This window comes from Cimex lectularius, unplaced genomic scaffold (genome assembly GCF_000648675.2).
Source record: "Cimex lectularius strain Harlan isolate CLEC.00 unplaced genomic scaffold, Clec_2.1 scaffold316, whole genome shotgun sequence".
Taxonomy (NCBI): Eukaryota; Metazoa; Arthropoda; class Insecta; order Hemiptera; family Cimicidae; genus Cimex; species Cimex lectularius.
The window spans coordinates 201,073-224,906 of NW_019392854.1; the positions used below are offsets into that span (position 1 = coordinate 201,073).

The following is a 23,834-nucleotide window of genomic DNA, read 5'->3' on the forward strand; positions in this document are numbered from 1 at the left end:
AAAAAAATCGTATAGGTCCTTCTTTCTCTTAGTCTTCAGCCAGAACTTTTTTAATATTATAGAGAGATAAAGTTCTAAGGAAGCAAATTGTACAAAGGATTTATATTGTGTTTATGTGGTACCGATTTAATCTGAATAGAATTTAATGTTATCAATCAAAATGACCATTTCGAAATCTACAGTCTAACTGAGTTTGTATTCCCCAGTGAATTGTTCGTCGTACGATTTGCACTTGTTTGAATTATACCATACAATGTTTAAATTATACAAATACATATAAGATATTAATATGAATTTATACAAAATATAGAACTTTTTAAGAAGTTTAAATCCATTTATGTTTTAGTGGTGAATTCACCAAGTTACTTCTTCCAATTAATTATTCTTTTTATGTAAGGTCTTGGTTAAGATAGTTTTAATCAAATTATTTGTACTCACTAAAAGTGTATGTTTTCTGTGTAGAAGTGTCACTGTTGTGTCTTCTGTTGATAGTGTTAGTGAGATATTATTGGTTTTTTTGTTTAAATATTTTTTTATTTTGAAGGAGTGGGGAAGGAAGTACGGATAGAAATAGAAGCGGTAGTGGTTTGTCGTTCGGGTCTGGTTAGCCTTTGAGGACTATTATAGACAGGATTATAAGGGAAAGGAGATATAAATTGTTGGGGAGTTTAATGATTGTTTTATACGTTGTATTATATGTTTTGTGTGCTACATAGGTTTTCATATAATATAATACAACGTATAAAACACTCCACACATCAAACTGATTGATTAAAACTAAAATTTCTATATTGTGTACATCATTATATAAATTCTGTTCTCATCTTACATGTATTGGTATAACTTAAACTATGTTTATAAATCCGAGGCACTGAAAATGAACTCAATAAAGATCGAAACGTTGGCACGATAAAGATTTTTTTTCTATACCTACATCACACCAGAACGCATCTCAGGATCTCTAAGTAATTATTATTTAACGGTCGCTAAATACTACACATGTAATGTTTAATTGGATTTTTAGACATGTTTTCGGTATTATTTTTACATTGAAAGAGGCGTTTTATATCGCTTAATTTTCTTAAGTGTTATAGTTAATGGGTTACACCTCCACAATATTCAGATTTATTCAAAGCCCAAGGGAATTGAGAATGTTTAACGTTAATTCAAAATAGAAAAAAAAAACAAGACTAACCAGATAAATAAATATCTTGCAGATAAAGTTTGGACAGTAGTTTTTCTTGTCCAAATGATAAAACGACACGATTACTCAGTAAATAAGATCATAGTTTTTCTTGTAAAACCCCTTCTTTGAAGGGAGTCGGTGCTAAACCGGGCGCTTAGGATTAACCGATGTAATCCACTCACACCTCGCCTTGACTTGATTAGCTCCGACCCACGAGTACTACGCCAAGGGAGGTTTATTACTCGTATTAATTACGGGAATGGACCATTCGGCCAGTGGAAAACTCCGCACGCGAATTTGTCGATACATTTCTTAAATTAAAAGATACGCCATTTCTTGCGAGATTGCCGTTTAGATGGTGGTGTTCGCCGATTAAATCGCTGATTGTTTTCGCTGAGGCCATAAGCAATTATTATGCCTTAACGATAGCCGATTAGGGATGAGCTAGTATAAAGTTAAACTTCCATTAAACATTATACTAATGGATTTAACATCCATGAAAATGGATATTTAATGGAAGCCTAGAACTGATCATCAAGATCAAGTTCAGTAGCGATTTTTACTTAACTTTTAAGGATCCAGATTCACAATAACTTGTCTGAACGTTACTGGAAAATATTAACTTAATTGTGAAATTTTTCTTAAGTTTGTTATAAGCATGGATTTACGGGAAACGCACAGGCACATCCACGACCGAACAATGCGAATTGTCCAGATACCATTGACAGACCAAAACAGCGAGGATAGGTAGATCACAATGATCAGAGACGACCAAACTACAAATTCTTAAGACAAACTTTACTATCTTCTTTTGTATGTGTGTAATGTACCGGTTTTTAGGTAAAATATTGGCGAGAAAAAACTAAAAACTAAAAGTGTGGTCAGTGTCACTTCTCAGATAAGCTCACAAAGATTGGTTGGTAGACAATTTCTATATTATATTTTATTATCATATATTATATATGATTTATATTATATTTTATTATAATATATTATATATTTATCTATTTTCTAGTATGCAGCTTCAACTGGCTCCTTGAGAGCATATTTGAGTAAACAAAGGTAGACTAGTATGTTCTAGTAGGTCAATGAAAGCTCTACCTTAAGAATTAATTTCATTCACCTTTATGTTCCAATTATTTAATTTATTTTTGAGAAAATCTTGAATGGGGAATATGAGAGATTAAGGGGCAAGGAGGTCTCAAAGAGATTATCGTTAAATTAAGGTTAAGTTTATTAAGGTTAAATGTATCCTATGTAGTACGTTTATCCACCACCCCATGACTTACCCATGATTCAAATTTATTTGACCTATCATTTCTATACCACTCCAATTTTTTTCGTACTACAAACGGATTTATTATGCCTAATAACATAGCATACGAGTTAATTGGTTTATCAAACTTTTACCTTCTCTCTTAGAACAATTGTCCGATTTATTGGTAAAATATGTAAAGGCTAAAAAAAGCGAAATATGGTCAATAGCAATTCTTCATCTTTCCCAAACTGTTAAAATTGCCTATGACCAGCATTATTATTTTTATTCAGAAATCGTGAGATGCGGTCTGGTGTGATGTAGGTTTCAGAAAAACATTTTCTTTATCGCCAACACTGGCACTCTCAGCACGACGCGCAAGAATGGCACACTTACGCAGAAAACAAACACTTTGAGCCCTGAAGATGTTCTCAATAAAGATAGAAACGTAGGCACGATAAAGAAAATGTTTTTCTGAAACCTACATCACACCAGACCGCATCTCACGATTTCTGAATAATCATCGACTAACGGTCATTAATCACCACGAATTATTATTAATTTCATAGGTCAATTTTTTAAAACTTTAACGATATAAAAAATAAGTTTGTGGGGTGTTCGATGTGTTTTTAATTATGCAAATTACCATCTATTGAGAAATATTGGCTGTTTACATACCTGGTGATGCAGTCGGGAGGTGTAGTCAAGTTCTTATTTTCTATGAGTGCAGTCGTTCTCAGCTTCTCGCCGGTCGATGGCACATCTTGGCCGATTAAAACTTCAGTCCTTCCGTTTGAGAACGGCGAGCTGGCACGCCTCACGGCCACTAATTCCTCTTGTACTTGGACCTGTGGAGAGATTGGTTGCGGTTGAGGTATCGGTTGGGTTTGAGGTGGTTGATTGTTGTTGGTGTTGTTGGACTGTTCCTTTTTCGCTTCGTTGTCCTCCTCGGCCGTCGATAGCTCTTGCTTCAGCTCTATCTCTTCGGGCAGGTCTTCGGTGACCGCGTGCCCGTTGCTGAGACCTTTTTTCCCTTTGGTCGAGCCTGGACTCGGTGTGACGGAAGCTCCAGTCGTAGGAGGATAAGACGTCACGTAAATCGGGCTGTTTTCGATGAACCCGTTGAGCTCCGGCTCTGTCGAAGGATTTTGCTGGTTCAGCTGAAACGAAAAATAAAAATAAAAGTGAATTATTATTTTTTATTTTTTCTAACCCGATGTTGTGTCAACAAAGTAAAAATAACTCGGGGGAGTAAAAAACGGCTCCGCCTTTCCTTTTTTTTCAATCCCTTTTGTTGTCGAGAGAAATGGAATTCTGGCGATATAACAAGTGAAAAGGAGCACTTTGTTAGATGCACCAGGTATAATGTAATAATAGAGTTTGTGAAGGGGCGCAGGTGCTTTTAGCATAATGTCATCAGGAAAGGAGGGATGTGACGGTTCCTAGCAAAGTTCACCTCGCAGGGATTTCACAGGAATGCTTCTTCTAGGCCTGGTAGGAGTGAGAGATTGATCTACAGGAGAATATGCAATATTTCGGGCACGCGATACACAAGAGACACAACCGCCTTATGCCGTCACGTGAAAGGCGTTCCACCCCAGTACCATCATTTATGCAACTTTAATACTTCATTGTTTGCATGTAAACTTCATGCAAAGAGGCTTTATACCAAATCCTTCCGTTTAAAAGAGGACGCCATTCCGCTAAGTGTTAGAAAAAGTTAAAAAGTTTATTTTAACTCGTTCCGACCACCCTTTCAGCTGGTTGGTGAATAGTTTTTCAACAGCTACAATACTTTTATATATCTATTTAATACATTCTGTGTTTGTTTCTGTTTGTCTGTATTCTGTTTATTTTAAGGTAGTTAGTTGTAAAAAGTGTAGCTTTAAAATTTCGCAAGTGTTAAAATGTTGCAATTTAAACATTTCGGGTTGTTTATGATAAAGAGGGCCATTCAACACTATAGCCGTCCATGCATTGTAACAATTAAAAATGTCTCAACTTGAAGTTGAATGACAAAAAACACACGCATACAAATAAAATGAGAAAGTTTGTGAACCAAACCCAGATAATATTATCCGCAGAAAATGTTTCGTTTCCCCAACACGACTCCGAATGGCCACATACATACGGATGTAATATTATGTCATAGCTGAATATGACTCTTGCATATAGAGAAAGGTTCTTCATCGTGTACCACATAGAAAGGTGTCGTGCCTTGGCAGTAAGGATCTTGATATGAAAATCATAAAACCTGTATGTGGTTAAAAATCCACTGTTTTATTTTTAAAGGGTGTCAGTTGCAAGCCAAAGCATGTGTCTGGTAGGAAAATACCCTGGTAAGAAAATTGTCCTCCCATATTAGAAACGTTATCTTGTAGGCATATACATATACTGGTTTCACAGTTCTCCTTTTAAAAGTAGTTAAAACATGGAAATTTATGTTTTGTTTTTGTCTTAAAATATGTTGACAAAATGGAAGAGAGTCATGCCTCCTTATAAAATTCAGCCAAGCTGTTCACCCTACATGACAGTTACATGGCCCAGAGGTGGTTCTCACATGAAAAGGTATTTGAGTGTTAAACCCGTTTAGGTATCTGGATGTTCAGAAATATCTCTTTTTGCGTTTTCATACTGCTTTCATAGAGAGCAAGTATGTAGGTTTGTATAAATTTTCATTGGCTTGGTTGAAGAAAGACCTTTTGCACCTTACGGCACTTTACAGTTTGGTGGGTTATTTTAGTATGAATGTTGGTAACCTTGGAAAGGAATATTGGTGGTAAAGACTGCCAAAAAGATAAAAAGATGAAATTTTAGATGAAGTGCTGTAAAATAACGGAATGTGGGAAGGGACCTTCATCTCAAACTATGGGGAAAAAAACGGGACCGAGTTTCGGTGTTGGTAAGATTTTGGTCTGATTACGCAGTCAGCGTAAATTTTGGTTATGTGCGTGCAAGGTTTAGTAACAATTTTCATAGAAACACTAATCAGAACCCACGTAGGTAAATCTTTCGGACTACCGAACTTTTCCTTCAATAGATTCGAGTTCTTGAACTATTTCATCGGACGAAAAATCAGTGAGATTTGAAACGGGACGAGATATCGATATTTTAAGTGTAAAGGTACCCTCTATAGTACGTTTATCCGTCACCAAATGGCATACCAAAATTATCCAAATTTATTTGACCTCTCATTTCTTTCCTTTTTTCTTAAAATGTTTTGTAAATCAATTAGCTTGAATTCTATGATGTTAAGTATAATAAATCCGTTTACAGAACTGATAAATTTGGAATGGTACATAGATGAGAGGTCGAGTAAATTTAGTGCTGTTATTTTTTTAAAATTTGATTCATAATATTTTGGGGGAAAATTTGGCCTTAAAGATATACAATGTTAAGCAAGCAATTTGGGGCTACATCTGGTAAAGCTAAAAAGAAACGAGATAAAAAAGAGCATAAAATGGTTGTTGGTCGTGTCATAAAAGTATCCCAAGGGCTATTATTAAAATTCCTCAAAACTTCCTGAAATAAAACTTGACCAAATTAATCCTGATGAGTACGGGTAGATGGGAGAATTCACCGAGTCAGAAAGACGGGTTGGTAATAAGTTGGATAGCTTAGGAGAACGGTAATGACAGGGCCGTTGGTGAGGGGTCTCAGCACCCCAATTAAAACCAAGTGCGCTAGATGTCGTTGGCAACTAGACGACGGCAATTTAATGAAATCACATTCGCTTGTTAACTGCTGAGAGCTTGGCGAATACTTATCTCCAAATGGTCCACCTCGCCCACTGTCCAAAAGTTGCCCATTTTAATTGCCATCTAAGTGGAAAGTTGCTCGCGAATGAAGCATTTCCCCTCCGAAAGATGTCCTGAGCAATAAGTACAACTCTTTTTTTGTTTTATGGATTTCATTTAATAAATTTTGGTGGTTTTATTATATAACAGTTTTTATTAGTAAAGTAATTACGTAAAGATAGTAATTAAATTTGGCCTTTTGGCGTTAGTATGTGCTTAAATGTTGTTATTTCTTATAGTTTAAATCTTTTGATGCGTTTAATTTATTAATCTATTTGACTATTATTGCACTTGGAGGCAAAATTTATGGTTTGGCTACCAACCTTAGAGCAGTATTTTGGGCTGTCTGCATTAATTTACAATTAATTTTTGGCACAGGTGTTCGACTATACGGGGGCAGCGTCCGTAAAAATTGGTCTTATGTAAAGGATGAAAACAACTTTTTTATTGTTCAGGCTTAATTTAGAGGGTTTTTTAAGGAGGAATGGACTTCGAATGAAGTTAACTTCTTGGACCTTAAGTATTTGAGGTTTTCAGTTCATAGAAGCCAGCACACAATCAGGAAGAAATGCTTAATGCCAGAATTCCTGTGGGCAGTATGAATTTTTTTATTTGGACGAATTTTCCATTTATTAAAGTAATTAAAGGATATTCAGCTGCTTCACTTAGTTCTTTGGCTATAGTGTCAGTGTGAAGTCGTAATAAATGCCATGGAATCTGCAAAAAAAGCAAGTTCAACTTCGACTTTTTCCACATATCTCCTACAAATAAGTTAAAAAGAGTAGATCCAAGAACCGAGCCTTGAGCAACATCAGCAAAGATTTGTTTTTACCTAATATGGAACGTTGAGATTAGGCATAAAACTATCTATGTGTGAGGTACTTACCTAAAAAAATGCATCAATTATTTGGCTAATTTATGTGATTGTGATTTATGCAATAGCTCTCTGTGATAAACAGAAAACACTTCACAAACTTAAACCAAGACCATTTCATTTTATAGACGTTTTTACCACAAACACACAGTGAAACACGTTTTGTATCTGAGATGATTTAACATATGTCCAACGTCACCTCTCTTTATATAGGCTAAAACTAACAGCAAATTTTCTCAATATCGCAAAACAAAATGGAATTTGAGGAAGAAAATAAAATTGCACATTTGACGACGATACTCTCTAAACAATGAATGTATTTAAACTTTTTCGATAATTTTGGTCCGCTCAACTTTGCTTACCAAAAAAGCAAAGATAGACGAGGCATAATGCTCGGAAATAACCAAACTACAGGTTCACCATCCAACAAACCCCAAGAAGAAAATAAAGCAACAAACCATACAAAACTGAAAAATTTGCTTGTACAGACTATTTAAAACATTCTAATTGGCAAAAAATAGATCACGGGGTAAAAATGTCTTAGAATGGACACATTTTCGAATATAAATTTTAAAAGTCTGCAAACCCAGATCTAAAACTAAAAAGGAGAGATATTACCGGTCAAAGTTGAACGTTTTTAATATTTCATTTTTAGACACGAGCTTTTTCTTCTGCAGGCATAAAATAAAATATTCAGACATTTTTTAAATAATTCACCAATAACCCTAAGGAAGGTCCTGATTTTAATATTCAATTAGCACGAAACTTGAAACTTGAAAATAGAAAAAAGAAAACTGCAACATTGCAGTGAATTTCGACAATATTTTGTTTTCCCATGGAATCCAACATAATTCACTTTACGTGCTTTTAATTGCCTAATCTAAATGAAAAGACCAGACTTTTTGATGATATAGTAACAGTACAAATTCTCCAAAATCAAATAGTTTAAACTGTCAATATATATATATATATTAAAGAAAGAATGAAATAAGCGGACCAGAGAAAGTCTCGAGAAATCACAGCTAAAACCCATTTGGAAAAGTTCCGAACTGTTATTTGACAACCGACCGTCACCAACAAATGCTTAATTACCACAACAGTAAATTTTTAGTACCATAAGTTATTTCACATAACTATACAATAATAGCTTTACCTAAGAAATTACTCTTTGGAAAAAAATACTCTGGCTAATCTATAATTTTAAAAGCAAAATAATTATAAATTTATTACCTGGTTGGGCTTTACTAAGGGAAAAACGTAAGCCCTGTATGATCCACCACCATTTAAAAAAATACATATAAAATAAATACAAACCTAATTATAACGCTCCAACAAGGTGAAGTTTTTCAGAGAAAAACCACAATAACTGAAAATAGAAATAAATAAAACAAAAATTAATAAAAACATAAATATTTAAGCATGAAATATAATCAAAAGAAATAAAAAATAATTGATAAAAAAAGAAACAAAAGCATGATAAACAAAAAAACTAGTGGAATAAGTAGCAAGTAAGCAACTGTATTAAGTCCAGATACCATACGAAATGGTAAAGAGTAATGAGAACAAATTGATAATAAATATACTATAAAATCAGAAAATAGATTAAAGAAAAAAGGAAGATCACAAGGTGCTGTTAACAATTGATGGACCCAGCAGACAAAACAATACTATTTTACACAAAGACAAAATTAAGGGGTTAAGAAATCAACAGCGATTTGGAAACGTAACACCAAATAAAACGACGGATCACTTGCTATAGAAAGCTACTGAAAAATTGATGGGCCTTATTTATTACCTAAATACCGCCAATAACAAAAACAGACCGGTGAAAGATAAACGAAAAGGTTATGCAAATTATCTAAGATAAATATTTAAGCCAAATTTGATGCTTCATACGATGAAGCACCGCTTACAGAGAGATAAGAAAGAAATGTTAATTTCACTAAAGAAGTGGTTCATGGAGTAAAATCAAACATAAACTCAAGATCCCAGGATTTGATCTCTTAACAGGAGAAATCTTGAAAAAAAGTACCCAAAAAAGGCACCGTAAAACTAACCCATTCATTTAATTGGGCAATAAGATTAGAACATTTTATTGGAATCTGGAAGATGGCCGAAATCACAATGATAGTGAAGCATGGTAAACCACCAAATGAAGTTTCGCCAGACCAACATCTTTACTTCCAGTGATTTTAAAACTTTTTGAGAAATGAAGTTTTTTAGTCTAGTTAAACAAAAAAAGATTAATAAAAAAAGGCCTAGAAGACTGCAACGAAGCTAAAATTTTATTTATTAATTCCATTCTACAATCCATAATAGTATCACCTGCCCAAGAAAACAAGCATTATTGCTCAACAGTTGTCCTTCGTGTCACAGGGCATTTGACAGAGTTGGGCACCAAACCTTGCAAACTTATCCTGAAGTACTCCCTCTCAGAGCTGGTTTAAGGTGAGACATGACTTTGAATTATCAGATAACAAGCCCATCAGGGCCGGCGTTTCACAGGGAGTATCCTAGGACCACTCCTGTTCTCAGTTTACACCGCTGACATACCTACGCCCTAACACCGAAATCGCAATCTTCGCGGACGACACCGCAATCCTTTCCTCCCACTATGACCCTATCCTAAGAGTGGAAGCGACCCAAGAACACCTATTACAGACTAGTGGTCACCAATCTAATGATTCACAAAGTCCTCCGAACACGATTCCACAAACTTCATCCTAAGCACCCACTAGGGCCCACATGCCCTCTCTTCAAGGCCTCACTCTAATTAAGAAGACCTCAAGATCGCCTAACATAACCCTAAACCAACCCTCCTGAATACTAAAAGTTCCAGCAATGGCCGGCTCCTCTTCCCCACCCAGTGTATAAACACGGAAACACATTTAATAACAAATTTAATAAACAAATAAATTTGGCTTGGCGTCTATTTCAGTACTGAAAGCAATTAATAAAATAATAATGCATTCTTTTGTTCTAATAGTCTTTCTGATTTAATTGCACGAAGATAATATAATGATTGCTTATTTAGATTAATGACTTGATCTTGACTGATATCTGTACAGTTAGTCACCGGTCATAGAGAAAGCCAAAAGAATTAAGAGAGGACTTGAATCAAGTAAAGTACTGGATCATTGAACGGGTAATGCTTTACTATCATTAACGAAGGGGGCCGCGGTAGCCGAGTGGTTAAGGCGTCAGACTCTCGGCTATTAGANCAATTACTAGTGAATTCTGATATTCTTATTACATATTCTATTGAAAATATTCGTCTTATTAATCGCCTTAGCCCTCTGCATCAAATATTACCCTATAACCCTATCTTCAGAGCCTGGGATTTACAAACATTGTTTACATATAACAATTACATTATGGATGTGGAAAAGTGAATTTATACAATGCAAAATATATTTTTTATATATATTCAATCAAAGTATTTCTACTCACTCAAAGTGTTTGTCTATTTTTTGATGTATGTTTTTCTGAAACCTACATCACACCAGACCGCATCTCCTGATTTCTAAATAAATATCGATTAACGGTCACTAATCACCACACCTTAATTAATTGTTGATACTCCCGAGGAATTCTGTTTTATCTAAGCAAATGTTTTCAGTTTTTTATAAATAATTATACCGAACATATTACATATGAAAATCATTTTTCGTAATACTACATATTTAAGTTCAAGAGAAAACGTTAAAAATTTGTGATATATACATTGATAAAAGGGGTGGAAATATTAATATTAAACAGAACTTATCCGCGTTACCGAGTAATCAAGTGAGTAGGAGAAAAATCAATGGAAATACAGGGTGCGGAGAATAGAATCCGGCTTAATCTTTCCCCGGGCTGGATGTCTGGAAAACAATTTAGACAAATGAATAATGTAACTGGCTGCTTCTTTCGGTGAGGGCGGAGTGGGCGGAATTCCAGAAGGTTCGAAGACTATTGCATCCCAGATGCTTAGCTTTATATTCTGTGAGTGCAATACGATTTTTGTCGGGCCGCGGCAATATTTATTATACGTCCGCTGAGGGGGTTGTCGGGGTCCTTGGATTATAAATTAAATTAACTGCCTAGAGAAATTTTAAACGGCGGGAGGTAATCTGCACTCACCACTGAATAAAGGGTGGTTTAATTAAGCAATAAACAAAGCGACAAGAAATCTCATTTTCAAAGAGGAGGAGTCTTACATTTTAGAAAACAAAGATATTAGCCGAGCTAATTTTGAAATTTCTTCGATTTGGAAGCCTAGGTAGCGAGTAACAATGATGAAAGAAAACATGATTTCTACAAACTATCGTCACTTATATTCCTAGAGAACTGATTAAAGGCACTTGCAGCATATTGTTCTATTTTGTGTTATGCACGCCAGGTGTGGGGGTTCCAGGATTATGAAGTGATAGAAAGAGTGCAACGTTTTTTTTATTAGGAAGATCTTCTCACTGCCTAATTCTACTCCAAACTATATGCTTTATATGGAGACGGCAGTAGATAAAATTTTCCTTTTTACGCTTTCCCTGCATTTTTCATTTGTTTTAAGGGTGCTTAAGGGCCCTGTTGCCCGAATCTCCAAAATTATTGCTCTCGAGGTTATAAAATCTAATTGTTCTTGGTTTCGGCAATGGAATACTTTAGCTTCTCTATATGGTTGCGATTTTTCTTTTTGTTTAGAAAACCTCTCGAGTTGGCCCAATTATACCATGAAACTTTTGTGCAGACTACGTGATCAACATCGTGTGAGTTGTGAGCATCGGGCTCAGGTCTCCAACAGGTATCTTCTTTTTAAGGCCCTAGACCACTCAAAGGAAACCTTTAACCTAAATGTTCAAGCTAGTGGGTCTATAAAACTTCCGACTCTTCGGTGGCTTCTTAAACTCAGATGCGAGCAAGTGTTCCTCAATTCTGTGCCATGGAAGGAAGACGTCGGAAATTTCTTGTGCACGCTCTGTAACCTAAGAGTTAGGGAAGATATCTTTCATTTTGTTGTCCAGTGTCCCATACTTTCTGAACTCCGTATCCTGTATCTAGGCTATAAATCGCTTTCCAGGTCTCAGCTGCTTGATCTGTTAAATATCGTGAATATGGGTAGGTCGAAATGCCTAGCACACTATGCACGTCAAGCCTGGCAATACAGGCACGATTATAATACCGAGTCATAATTGTTTAACTTGTATCTAAAATCAGCTAGTTTTTATAATTTAGTTTTTACTTATAGTTTTCTAATATTACCATTATTATATAGTTTATTTTATTTTTTATTTTTCGCTCGCCTGAAAAAAAATAGCCAACTACCGGCAGACGGATAAGCATCCATGCTGTAAAACGCTTTTAATATTGTATATTATGTAACGCTTCTCTTTAATGTAAATAAAGCATGTTATTTATCTATCTATCAATCTATCTATCTATCTAGGTAGCGAGTAGATAATATAATTTCCCCCTTCTGAAATTTTAAAGAAATATGTATATATTATAGAATAGATACTTGCAAATGGATGAACTTTGTATGAGATCGATTCCCAGCTTCTTTATGTGAGATTTAATTTTTGTGTTTGAAAAACATGTCTCCTGATTCCATGATTGTCAACTAATTCGAACTTCTTGTTCAAAGCTGCCATTTCTCTATTTAAATCTTGCAAAAACCACCGTTGGGCCGAATTTCTAAAACATCAACACCAAACCAGAGTACAAAGAGAGTCCAGCTGCAATGGAAACGACACATGCATCTCTTGATATTCATTAAGTTCAAAAATACTCTTGCAACGCCATCATTGTGCTTCATATTATATTATCACATGTTCGTTTTAACGAAAGATATTACTAGACATTAGAAAAGTATAAAAATTGTATAAATGAAGAATTCTTCACGGAGGGGGCTATTCAGGGATAACCTCGCGTCCTCTACTGAAAGATTTTACTACAAACACTGAACTGCTAACCTCCGCCATACAAGGAACCGTGTGGCAGGCAACAACCAGAGACATCCATGAGACCATACAAGCAACACAGTAGAATCTACCACCTAAGACGATAAACTTGAACGGACTGAACAGATCACTTCGGCGCCCTGAAATCCATCTCACAGGAGAAGTTTTAACTGACTAGAACCAGTAGTCGAGATACAACATATCGTCACTGATACCCAACAACCCACTATGGAACAAGGCTTATTGTCAAATGCAAAAAAACCTCCCAACCTCTCAAACGCACTACCGGTACCTATCCTCGGGAAAGTACTTGAAAAGCAACTCTTATCCCGTCTGCAAGTAATCCGATACACAACTAAAATTATTCTGCGTTATTCCACCAATTTGGCTTATGTAATCTACGAAATTCATCGTAGACGTCATCGGAATATCAATATCCCTAGAGTTTAAGCAGTTCTGCCCTAATATCTTGGACGTCTATCGGGAGTTCGATCACTCTGGTATCAGGATCTGCTACTGAAATTTTAATCCTTCCTTTCTAGTACATAGAATCTCATCCTAGAACCCTACCTATCTGATTTTTTCTTCCATGTTACCTACCGAAGTTCAACCTCTCCGATCTATCCACCCTGGTGTTCCTCAGGTCCTTGGTTAAAAATGGTCTGTATGTTGTAAACTATCTTCTAACTCAACTTGAATTTCATTTCTACTTTTGATAGAGTGCATTCCTGATATTTATGTTGAAGGTTAAATCACAAGAGGAAATCACACAAATAGTGATATTATTGGGAGTAGCAGGATCTAAATCTACCAAGCTGCATAATTAGAAAATAATAATAAACTTTATTTGCTAAGATGTACAAAAGAAAAAACAATCTGTGTACAAGAAATAAGAAAAAATAGAAAAATTCTGTACATCTTTGCCTGCATAATGTAAAACTTCAACTCCTACTACTTCAAAACCCATGGAGTTAAACCGAAAAAAAAGTGGGTAAATAGAAGAAATACGGATTGGTCAACAGGGAAATTAAAAGAGAGTCAACCGATGAAGGGGGTTAGCACCTTTCTGCTAACACAATATCCGGCCGTTTGACTAAAGGCATAGAGTTATCACCGGTGCCAATCCTCGTCGAACTTCCGGTTCAATTAGCCGGCTATAAAAGGGCTAAAACGGAAGCGATCCCAGGGCACAGGGGGAATAATTGAGTCGTGACGGCAGCCTCGTAGTTCTCACGCCTTTATCCCATCCTCACTCAGTGCAGACTCATAAATAAATTATTCCCGACTGATTGACCTTTTAGATTAGGCCAAATCGGCTTTCTCGAAGCGCACACCCCCTCGAGAAAAAATTATCGCCTTATAAATTAACTTAACAGGAGCAGTCCTTTATTTCTGGGCCGTTTTGATTTATCCGACAAACGTTCCCAAACGATTCTGCGGCCGAGGAACGAGAAGCACGGGAAATTATTTATCTCCATGAGGTCTTTGGGAGATGTAAGGCATTTCCAATTACTGTGCACTGTGTGTGACTAAAGTGCGCGGGGTGCGTTCATACCACATGCTTGGAGAGGGTCACATTCTGCCGAACAAGCTTAAATAACTACCCCCGCTGTTAGATGTGTGAGTGCATGAATTCACCATATTCGATCGATTTAGCAGCTGATTAGACCTCATTCGGTCAATCGCTCCTGCTCCGATTACATGAGTGTCGAAGTTGGACATGTAGAAATTTTTTAAGAAGAAAATTGCTTATTCAGATTGAACCCGTAGTGTTAATAGCGATAGTCGATGATGTTAGTGTTGAGTTGTAGTTGTTGATTATTCTGGTGATTATGTGTTTAGGGTAGTGATTGTTATGCAGGACATGATTGTACATCTTTATGTTCTTGTGGTGAAGATTTATGGCTCAGAGTAATAATTCTGATTAATAATTTTGTTAATGTTTTCATCGTACACTTTTTTACTGATTGCCACTGTTTGTTTTCATATATTAGCAGAAAGAACGAGTATGTCTGGATTATTTTTGAGAAATGTTATATACATCAATAAATCACTCCAAAACAATTCTCCAACGTTCCCGAAACTATATGGATCTGTCAAAATTCATAAACCTCAACACCCTTTAGGACCAGCAATTTCATTTGGTATGTGGGGGATAGTTTACGAATTTCCTCTAAGATCAAGCATTCAGCAACAAAATGGAGGGCGTTCTACACGTGAGTCCCAGAGGGTAGGCAACCCGTTAATTAAATTAACCACTTGTATTTCAGCAAATATTAAAACAATATAAACATGATAGATTTAATGGTGTATAACATAAAGAAAACAATATGTTTTTCTAGGCTTTTTTAAACGTTTTTTAATGTGTATTTCTTCTTTTTTTATTGGTAAGACCTTGTTCGTTTTAATGGGGGTGTTTAAAATTTGCAACATCTTAGTTGCCATTATTTTCTTTTTACTTGTAAAACGTTATGACATTCGTGTTATGTTTAAGAATTCGTATTATTTTTTTTTTTTTAACTTTGCAAATAAATTATTCCTGTCTATAATCTTCACGTTTGTTTCATAGTTGTGAAATCATAAAATGACCACCTGACTTACTAACACTTACTCCACTATCAACGTACTTGTGTACGTTTCGAGGGCTTTTCCTAAAATAAACGTATTTATTTGAGTCATTATCAGATTCACTAAGTCGTGTGCAATCCTGATCTTTAGCTTTTCTTCCTTTTACAATTCTAGTTAGAGAAACTATGATCAATTTCTAGTTTGATCTTTTCTCGTCTTTGAAGCTTAGAACGCTGCTTTGGCCAAACGCATTTAGCTATCGCTATTGATGTGTTTGTGACCTGATCTGTTATAATAGGAATTGGTTATCTATTCGAAGGATGAAGGACGAATGGATGGGGAGAACGAGGGCTGTGCTTTTGTTGTGATAAAGAGAGAGAGGTCTATGGACGAACAGAAGTTTAGTTTGAGCAGTTGCTTAAAAAGGTTCTTTACACTTCCATCTTCAGTCTGCAATTTATTTAAATTTAAAAGTCTGGCAAATATTGCACACGCCTAAATGTGAACAAAAATTGTTTGTTTCTTCGTTGTTAGACGAGTTTCTGGGTGTGGTTCTTATCATTCTTATCATTTATAAAGAATACTGAAGCGTTTTGTAAAATATCCAAACCGTGACAACCCAGCGAGTAATGATATTATTTACCAATATTAACGGGTTTTTCCAAACCATCTCGACCCGGTTATTGAATTTAACCTGGAAAGTCTCCAACAACTCACCTGGCTGTCTGGGGCGAAAAAATTGCGGAAAAGGACGAGATTTTTCTTCTCTTTTGTTTTTTCCTCTCTGAACAAAAGGCATAACAGAGGGGAATGAAACATTCGAAGGGATGATACGTCTACGCGGGGTCAAAGCTGTAATGTAACATCCCTTTGATGTGACAGCCAAATAGAAACAGGGAAAGCCCGTAACGAAACGGTGAACCTACTTTTGCTGAAGTCAGTACCGGCCTTTGGGCTCCAAATGCCTGGGGCGAACGTTAACTAACCCTTTACAAAAACAAACAAATTAAGTTGAGGCATCAGAAGCTCATACAATTATGTCTTGGAACGATTCCGTTTGGTAAAATTTACTTTTTTCTGTTGAACAGTTTGAAATGAGAATCGTTCCGAGGAGATTAAAAGATTTGTTTTATTTTTAAAAAAATAAGTAAAACAACCTTTTTAACTTATCTCCACTTAGCTAGAAAGAATACATCCTTGATTTTTGTTAGAAATTAAAAGTATATTTAAACGGTTTTAATGTTAAGCCGTTAAAATTGGCCAAATGTTTTTAGCAGTCCTAGATAAACGAAAACCGGCGGGGCGGCAGTGTAGCAAACGGTGGAAATTTGAGATAACGGGCCTCCTTTTTCGCCCTCATTTAAAATAATTAAAACTCAAAACGGGCGAAACTTTGCCCAGTTATCCCGGTCGAAACAATTAGTTTCTAACGAACAACTACTCGAACAAGTTTCGTCGCTGTGGATGTCATCATCAGGACGTCGCACAACAAAGTTCTGAAACAAAGTCCCCCTCACCCGGTTTAAACCAGCAACCCTATTTTGTAAATTTCTTAATATTTTTTCCACTTCAAACAAATAGAACGTTTTTCTTCTTCTGGCATGCCAGAAACCCAATTCTTTGGAATTTAAGAGAGATCGAATTAACTTTTTTAATGAAAAACTATTACGTATGCATGTTAGCCAACGCAAAGGAAAAATACGAGAAATGACTTTTTTTCTTCTTGTAGGGACGACGTATGCAATAAAATTGCAAAGGAGGGAACTTTCGGCTTTCGAAATATTGCGAACATAAGTCCCTCGAAGGCCTTTTTACAAGAACCTTACTTAAATTACGAGTCGTAATTGTTCTATATTCGTAGAACTCAATATTTCCTACAAAAAAGTCCCAATAAAGTATTTATTACAGGTGAATTTCCTTTTATTGGTTCTACCCTAATTTTTTTCTCTGAGTAACAAATCAATAAAGAAAGATTGTATTTTTTTAACATATAGATAGATTTTGTATTGCTTAATAAGAAACATTGCAAAATTGCCGGGTATTAACAGTTTGATAGTAACTTTATTAAAGTAAAGTAATTCTTGTCATAACAACTACTCGTTGGGTGTCGGGAATGAGGGGTCAAACCACTTTACAATAATTGTTTCATATTTTTCTAATTTAAAAAATCATGAGCTAAACCGGGTTCGAACCCAGAGCCACCAGAACAAGTACGAGCCGGAAGCCCTAATTACTCGGCCACCGCGGTTTTGTCTTTACTTAGGTTAAATTCTATCAATTGACTGAAGAGAAAAACTACTTAGGATAGTTTTAAGCCTAATTATATGACATATTTGTCCTGAAAGAAATCCTTATACGATCAGACACCCAAATAGGCTTTAAAGCATTAGCACTCAAAAAGGTCACATACAATAGCCTGTGAATGCATCCAAATTCTCAAAAACCAGGAAAATATAACAACTTGAAGATACCTTGGGTGCTAGGGCATAAAGGAATTCTGGATAATGAACAAGTAGACAAACTGTCCAGAGAAGGATCGAAGTTCATATAAAGGCCCAGAACCTACGCTTTGAATAACAAACATTCCTCAATCTCAGAATGGGTTCACAAAACCAAATGGAGAAGTGGACAAACTCCAGAGTACTGTACACAGTGATTATTAAAGAACTCATATCAAATCTAACAAGCACAGTACAGCACCCCAGAATTAGACAGGGTAAAACATAGAGGAGTAATAGACCTACAGATCACTGGTACCTAAGAAATAATCTGCACAACATAGGTGGTTCATTGATAACCCTCTTTAGAGGTTATACAATGAAGAGGAAAAAACTGCCGCCCATGTCATCTTTGAATGCGAAGCTACCGCTCAATGGATATATGCCCTAAGATACCGTCCTGTGTTGAAATGCAGTAAGGCCAGTCAATGACCTACTGTACGATACTTACGATACTTAAAAGAAGGATCGAGTTAAATGAACCTGCACTTAAGAACTAGGAAAAGTACAATACGCCAAAAGGCCTCAGTGCTTGGAGAATAAAAAATCCCAGCTTCCTACTATCATCTTTATCATCATCATCATGATATATTAAAAACGAAATTCCTTTTACATTGTTTACTCTAATTTAATTTTTTCTCCGCATATGTTAAAATGCAAATAAAATATTTTCCTTAATATAATCAATATGAACACGTTTTAACACGATTGATCAATAATATTGCTTTGGGGAAAGGTAACAAAACACATCGGAGGAATTTGGATTTTAACAAAAAGTCTTTATATGAGAACAGCTATCTAATTATTGAACTAGCCGTTGTAAACTTTTCGTATATATTTAAAACTGTTAGTAATATTCAAGTTGTTTTGGGTATGATATATTATAAAATATCGTCGTTCAATGAAGCCAGATTCAATGGGATCGTAATGGGCTTTTAGCATAGATGTTCAGCCCGATGAAACCTAACATTTATTGTCATGCTGTAGATAATCCGGATTATATTTTTTTAATTAATAAATAGAAAAATTGCTTTACCTGCTGGGATAGTTTGGTCATATCGACTGGCTTGATCCGTTTGAGAGCGGAGAGGCGTTCGAGGCGTTCCCGTGCCTGGGCCTCCACCGCGATGACAAACGCATCTTGGACGTGAGAATTTTGTGCCAAGTCGAAAGCTGAAACAAAAACACATAGTCAAATTAAAAACATTAAAAAGCTCATATTACATTTTTGTACCATTGTCTTTCCAAACCACTTGTGGACTGGGTTGGAACATAGGAATATACATCTCATAATATGCTGGATTTTTATATTTTACAACTTTCATAAATGGTGTATCAAGGAGTTGGAAGAAGGCCACGGAGGGGAATCAGAATAGTTTGGCTCCACTCCAAAAAGTTTTATCTATCAATTAGCGAACTGACTGTGCTTAGTTATCGCACTATACGACAAAAATGAACCAATTTATGAACATATGTGGTACTGGTTTGTCAGGGGGTGTGTTGAACTGATTATCACTTTAACTGGTCCGCCTATCCTGGCTTTACACCTCCATTAAGAAACTAAGTGAAGTGATCATTATCAATCATTCCAACGAATTTATTGAGAGATGCAATTTTTATCATCATCAAGTATAAATATTATTATTCAGAAATCGTGAGATGGGGTCTGGTGTGACGTAGATTTCAGAAAAATTTTCTTTATCGTGCCAACGTTTCCATCTAAAGGAAAATGAAAAAAAGTTGGACAGACAAAATTTGCCTTTATGAGATTTTTAATTAACATTTCAATATCGTGTATTTCCTCCTCTTGCCTTAATTACATCTCGAAGACGCCTCAGCATAATTTCTACCAGTCTGGAAATGTCTTTTTGCTGAAGGTTAGCCCATTCTTCACTTCTTCACGAAGAATCCTTCCAAGATCGTGGAGTGTATCAGGAAGTGATGGAAGTGCTCTTATTCATCTTTTGAGGTTATCCCTTTAATTTTCGATGGGGTTCAAGTCTAGAGAACAGTCTGGCCAAGCTAAGTCCCTGATGTTTTGCTGTTGAAGGTACGTTTGTACTGATTATTTGGAGGTCGTGAGATGCGGTTTGGTGTGACGTAGGTTTTAGAAAAACATTATCTTTATGGTGCGAACGTTTCGATCTTTTCAATTAATTAAGGTTTTGGTTGAGATAAAAAAGTCAGCGTCACAAGCGGGATTCGATCTCAACCAAAACCTTAATTAATTGAGAAGAATTTATTTGGTCAAGCGGACAACGAAACCTAATAAAATGTTTCGATCTTTATTGAGATCATCTTCAGGGCTAAAACTGTCTGTTTTCCGTGTAGATGTGTCATTCTTGTCTGTCGTGTTGAGAGTGCCTTTCTAATAAAATAAGTTTGCACTTTTTCGACTGTCTCAAAAAGTTGAAACCCCCATGCCTGACACCCGTAATACATATTGCCTTACATACTGCGTTAAAAATGTGTAGAAATGCATTAACATAACTTTGTTCTAAGGTGGATTATATTTTATAAAATCAGGTATGACCAGGATTTGTTTAAAACTATCTTAGCAATGGAAGCTTTCGCTTTGAAGTGTGGGAACAACGATAAACGAGGAGTTAATACTATCCGTTTACTTTTGAAAAATGATTTTACTAAAAAACGGGTTTTACTTACTTTTTTTGAAGATCATCGTTTTAGACTTTAGGTTGACTGAAAGGTTCCACGTTTTACAGTATTCGTTCAGAAGATTTATGCTTCTCTATATAAATGTCAGACAATATCACTATATCGTCCGCATAAATTAAAAAAAAAATAATAATTTTCATGCCTCGGATACGTATTCCACTTTTTAAGGCAGAGAGCAGGTCGTCCAAAAAAGAGAAAATAACATGGGGCTAAGCAGACAACCCTTCTATGTCCAGATTGAACCCTACAAAATTCCCTAGCGTTTTTGACCTCGTAGCCCCGAATGTGTAATATAGAGTGCTAAGTTACGAAGAAGCTTACTAGAAAAACCCAATTTTTTCACAACAATCGCTATGTGATACGTAACGGTATATTATAGGGCTTAGTTATACAAATAAAACCAGTACAACCAACGATTCATTCTTACATTTTGTTTTAATTATTAGGTTTATATTCAAAATATTTCTTAAATATCTTTATACATTTCTTCACAGAGAAGGCAAAAGTGTTATGACTTAAGGGGGCGTTGGTTGCCGCAATGTTTTAGGCGTTGACCCTGCGCCCATCACTGTAAGGTAAAGGTCCCGGGTTCGAATTCAGAGGCCTTGCATTTGAACCTGACATACAAATAGGCTTTTTTCAAAAACACCGGCACCCCGAGTGTTGTTTTGACCTCCGCTGTTGCGAACCCTCGTAAAATAAAAATAAAATAATGATTTAGGATGGATTAGTTTATACGTAATTAGCTTAATAATGATCACAGGAATTAAATAACATGAACATTCTTCTTTATTGGCAACATACTGGAAGGACAGATCAGCGGAAATCCCTCAAACGTTAATAGTTCATTTTGGGTGAGACGATCAACGACAAAACACGAAAATCACGACGGCAGCCTCTTGTTTATTATTAACTCCGTTCCTTCTCAGGTAATTTCCAACTCCTGGAAGTTTCGACTCGACACAAATTGAAACGCACGCAAGATTTATATGAACAACTAAGTGCAATCCGTAAATTGACAACCGAACCAACTACAATTTTGGTAACTAATTACGTCGGGTAACAAGTTACAGGGCAATTAATTGATATCACTTGCTTTTCACATTACACGCCAATTAAGTTTGAGACAAATTGTTGGGTTTTATGTTATATCTATTTTATTATGGCGATAACCAGTTCGTCTTACGGAAAAATCGACAAAGAGTGTTCAACTTAACTGTTAAGTCTCCACTAAACTTTGAACAATTTTCTGTAAGTACGCACTCAAAATGATTGGCAATCAAGACTATTAAATCGTGAATTGGCCGTACGAAAAGATATAATCAATAAGCATCCAATAAGCAATAATAGCAATAGAAGAATACCACAATAAACATTTCAATAAAATAAAGAATATTTCTAATAAAGATTATGATTTTGTAAGGAACAATTGTAGACCTATTAAATTAATGAAAAGTATTATTAATGTTATTATCACACTTGGTTAACACACAATTCGCCAACAGTAAACATTGTAAGGTCACATGATGTGTTCTACAGAATGAAAGAGGGCTTACACAGAAGACAAACACTTTGAGTGAGTAGAAATACTTTGTTTGAATATATATAAAAAATATATTTTGCATTGTATAAATTCACTTTTCCACATCCTAAATGTATTTGTTAAATGTAAACATTGTTTGTAAATCCCAGGCCCTGAAGATGATCTCAATAAAAGATCGAAACGTTGGCACGATAAAGAAAATGTTTTTCTGAAACCTACATCACACCCGACCACAACTCTCGATATCTGAATAACTTTAATACGTAAGTTAAAAAAGTAAACTTCCATTTGTCTCTCCTGTAAAATTATCTTTTGTTGAGGTGTGTCACTTTTCTCGTGAGTGTGCGATATATAATCTCATTCCTCATTGCGATCCTGCATATTATTATTTTTTATTCTACGTAAAAAATCGACTGGTTTATAACTAAGACTACAATATACAGTAAGAATCAGAAACATTACAATTTCGATTAGTCCATGATCATCAGCGGTGTTTTGCTTAGTTATAATTGTTATAACTTATAATTTACATAAAACGTAAAAAAATGAATTTTGCACCAACTTTTTTCAAGTAATTTAAGACAGTTAAAAAGAAAAAAGTTAAATAATGTTATTAGTAACGATAATAAAATTAATAGTAAAATTACATGATTATGCAACACAGTAAAGACAGCATTTATATTTCGTGGTCCGATTGACTAAATAACTCTTTCAATTAATTAATCTTTATGTAAGGCATTGGTTGAAATGAAAGAGCTAGTGTCATGAGCGGGATTCGAACCCACGACCTTCGGCTAAATACGCCGCTGCTTGAGAACAACTCGGACACCAACTTCCCATCTTAACCTACGTTTCGAAATTTCCCTCCTTTTGGCCATTTTTAAAATGTCGTGTAATCAGGATTCGATAGTAAAGAAAATTAAATAATAATAAGCAGATGAATATATTATTCTCCAGCTAAGAGAGGCTGAATATTACTAATGAGACATATATTAGAATTGAAAATAAAAACATTTTAAATGAATCCATTTTAAAAGTTGAAATTTTGATTAAAAACATATCCAAATATATACCTATAATACCTAATTAAATTGGTGTAAACTAGTTCAAATATTTTTTCCTCGGCTCCTAGGGTAGTTAGGCAGAAGAATGTGGATAAGTATGAGCACTAAACCTAACCATTAAAAAGTTGTCGAAATTTCAGTGATTCGCCGGTTAGTAGACCTCAGACCGTGCTAGTGTCGTGTCTGTTATTATTTCTAAGATAAAGCACTCGCATCAAATTCTCGACTTTAGCACGAGTATCACAGTTTACGTGAATACATATTCTTATTTATAATTGTTTATGCAGCTTGTTTGTCTTAATCAACCTAGCTTTGTCTATTTGGCATTTGTCGGACGAAACTACATGACGAATCTGAGTCTGTTTAAAAATTAAAGTTTTTCTACATAAAAGATTGTTTATAAATTGTTATGTTCATAATCCATTTAGGTGCTATAT

The 23,834-nt window shown here is 35.4% G+C and overlaps 1 protein-coding gene across 3 annotated transcripts in view; it reads right to left on the reverse strand.

Annotated features, from left to right (window-relative positions):
- Positions 1-23,834, reverse strand: part of LOC106662740 (MAGUK p55 subfamily member 5) — a 297,897-nt gene that overhangs the window by 141,156 nt on the left and 132,907 nt on the right. For all 3 annotated transcript variants that reach the window (XM_024228737.1, XM_014386985.2, XM_014386987.2), the window contains 2 exons: positions 19,151-19,287; positions 3,120-3,601 (listed from right to left, as the gene is read on the reverse strand). In XM_024228737.1, coding sequence (XP_024084505.1) covers positions 3,120-3,601; positions 19,151-19,287 — 619 coding nt within the window. The remainder of the gene's footprint in view (positions 1-3,119; positions 3,602-19,150; positions 19,288-23,834) is intronic.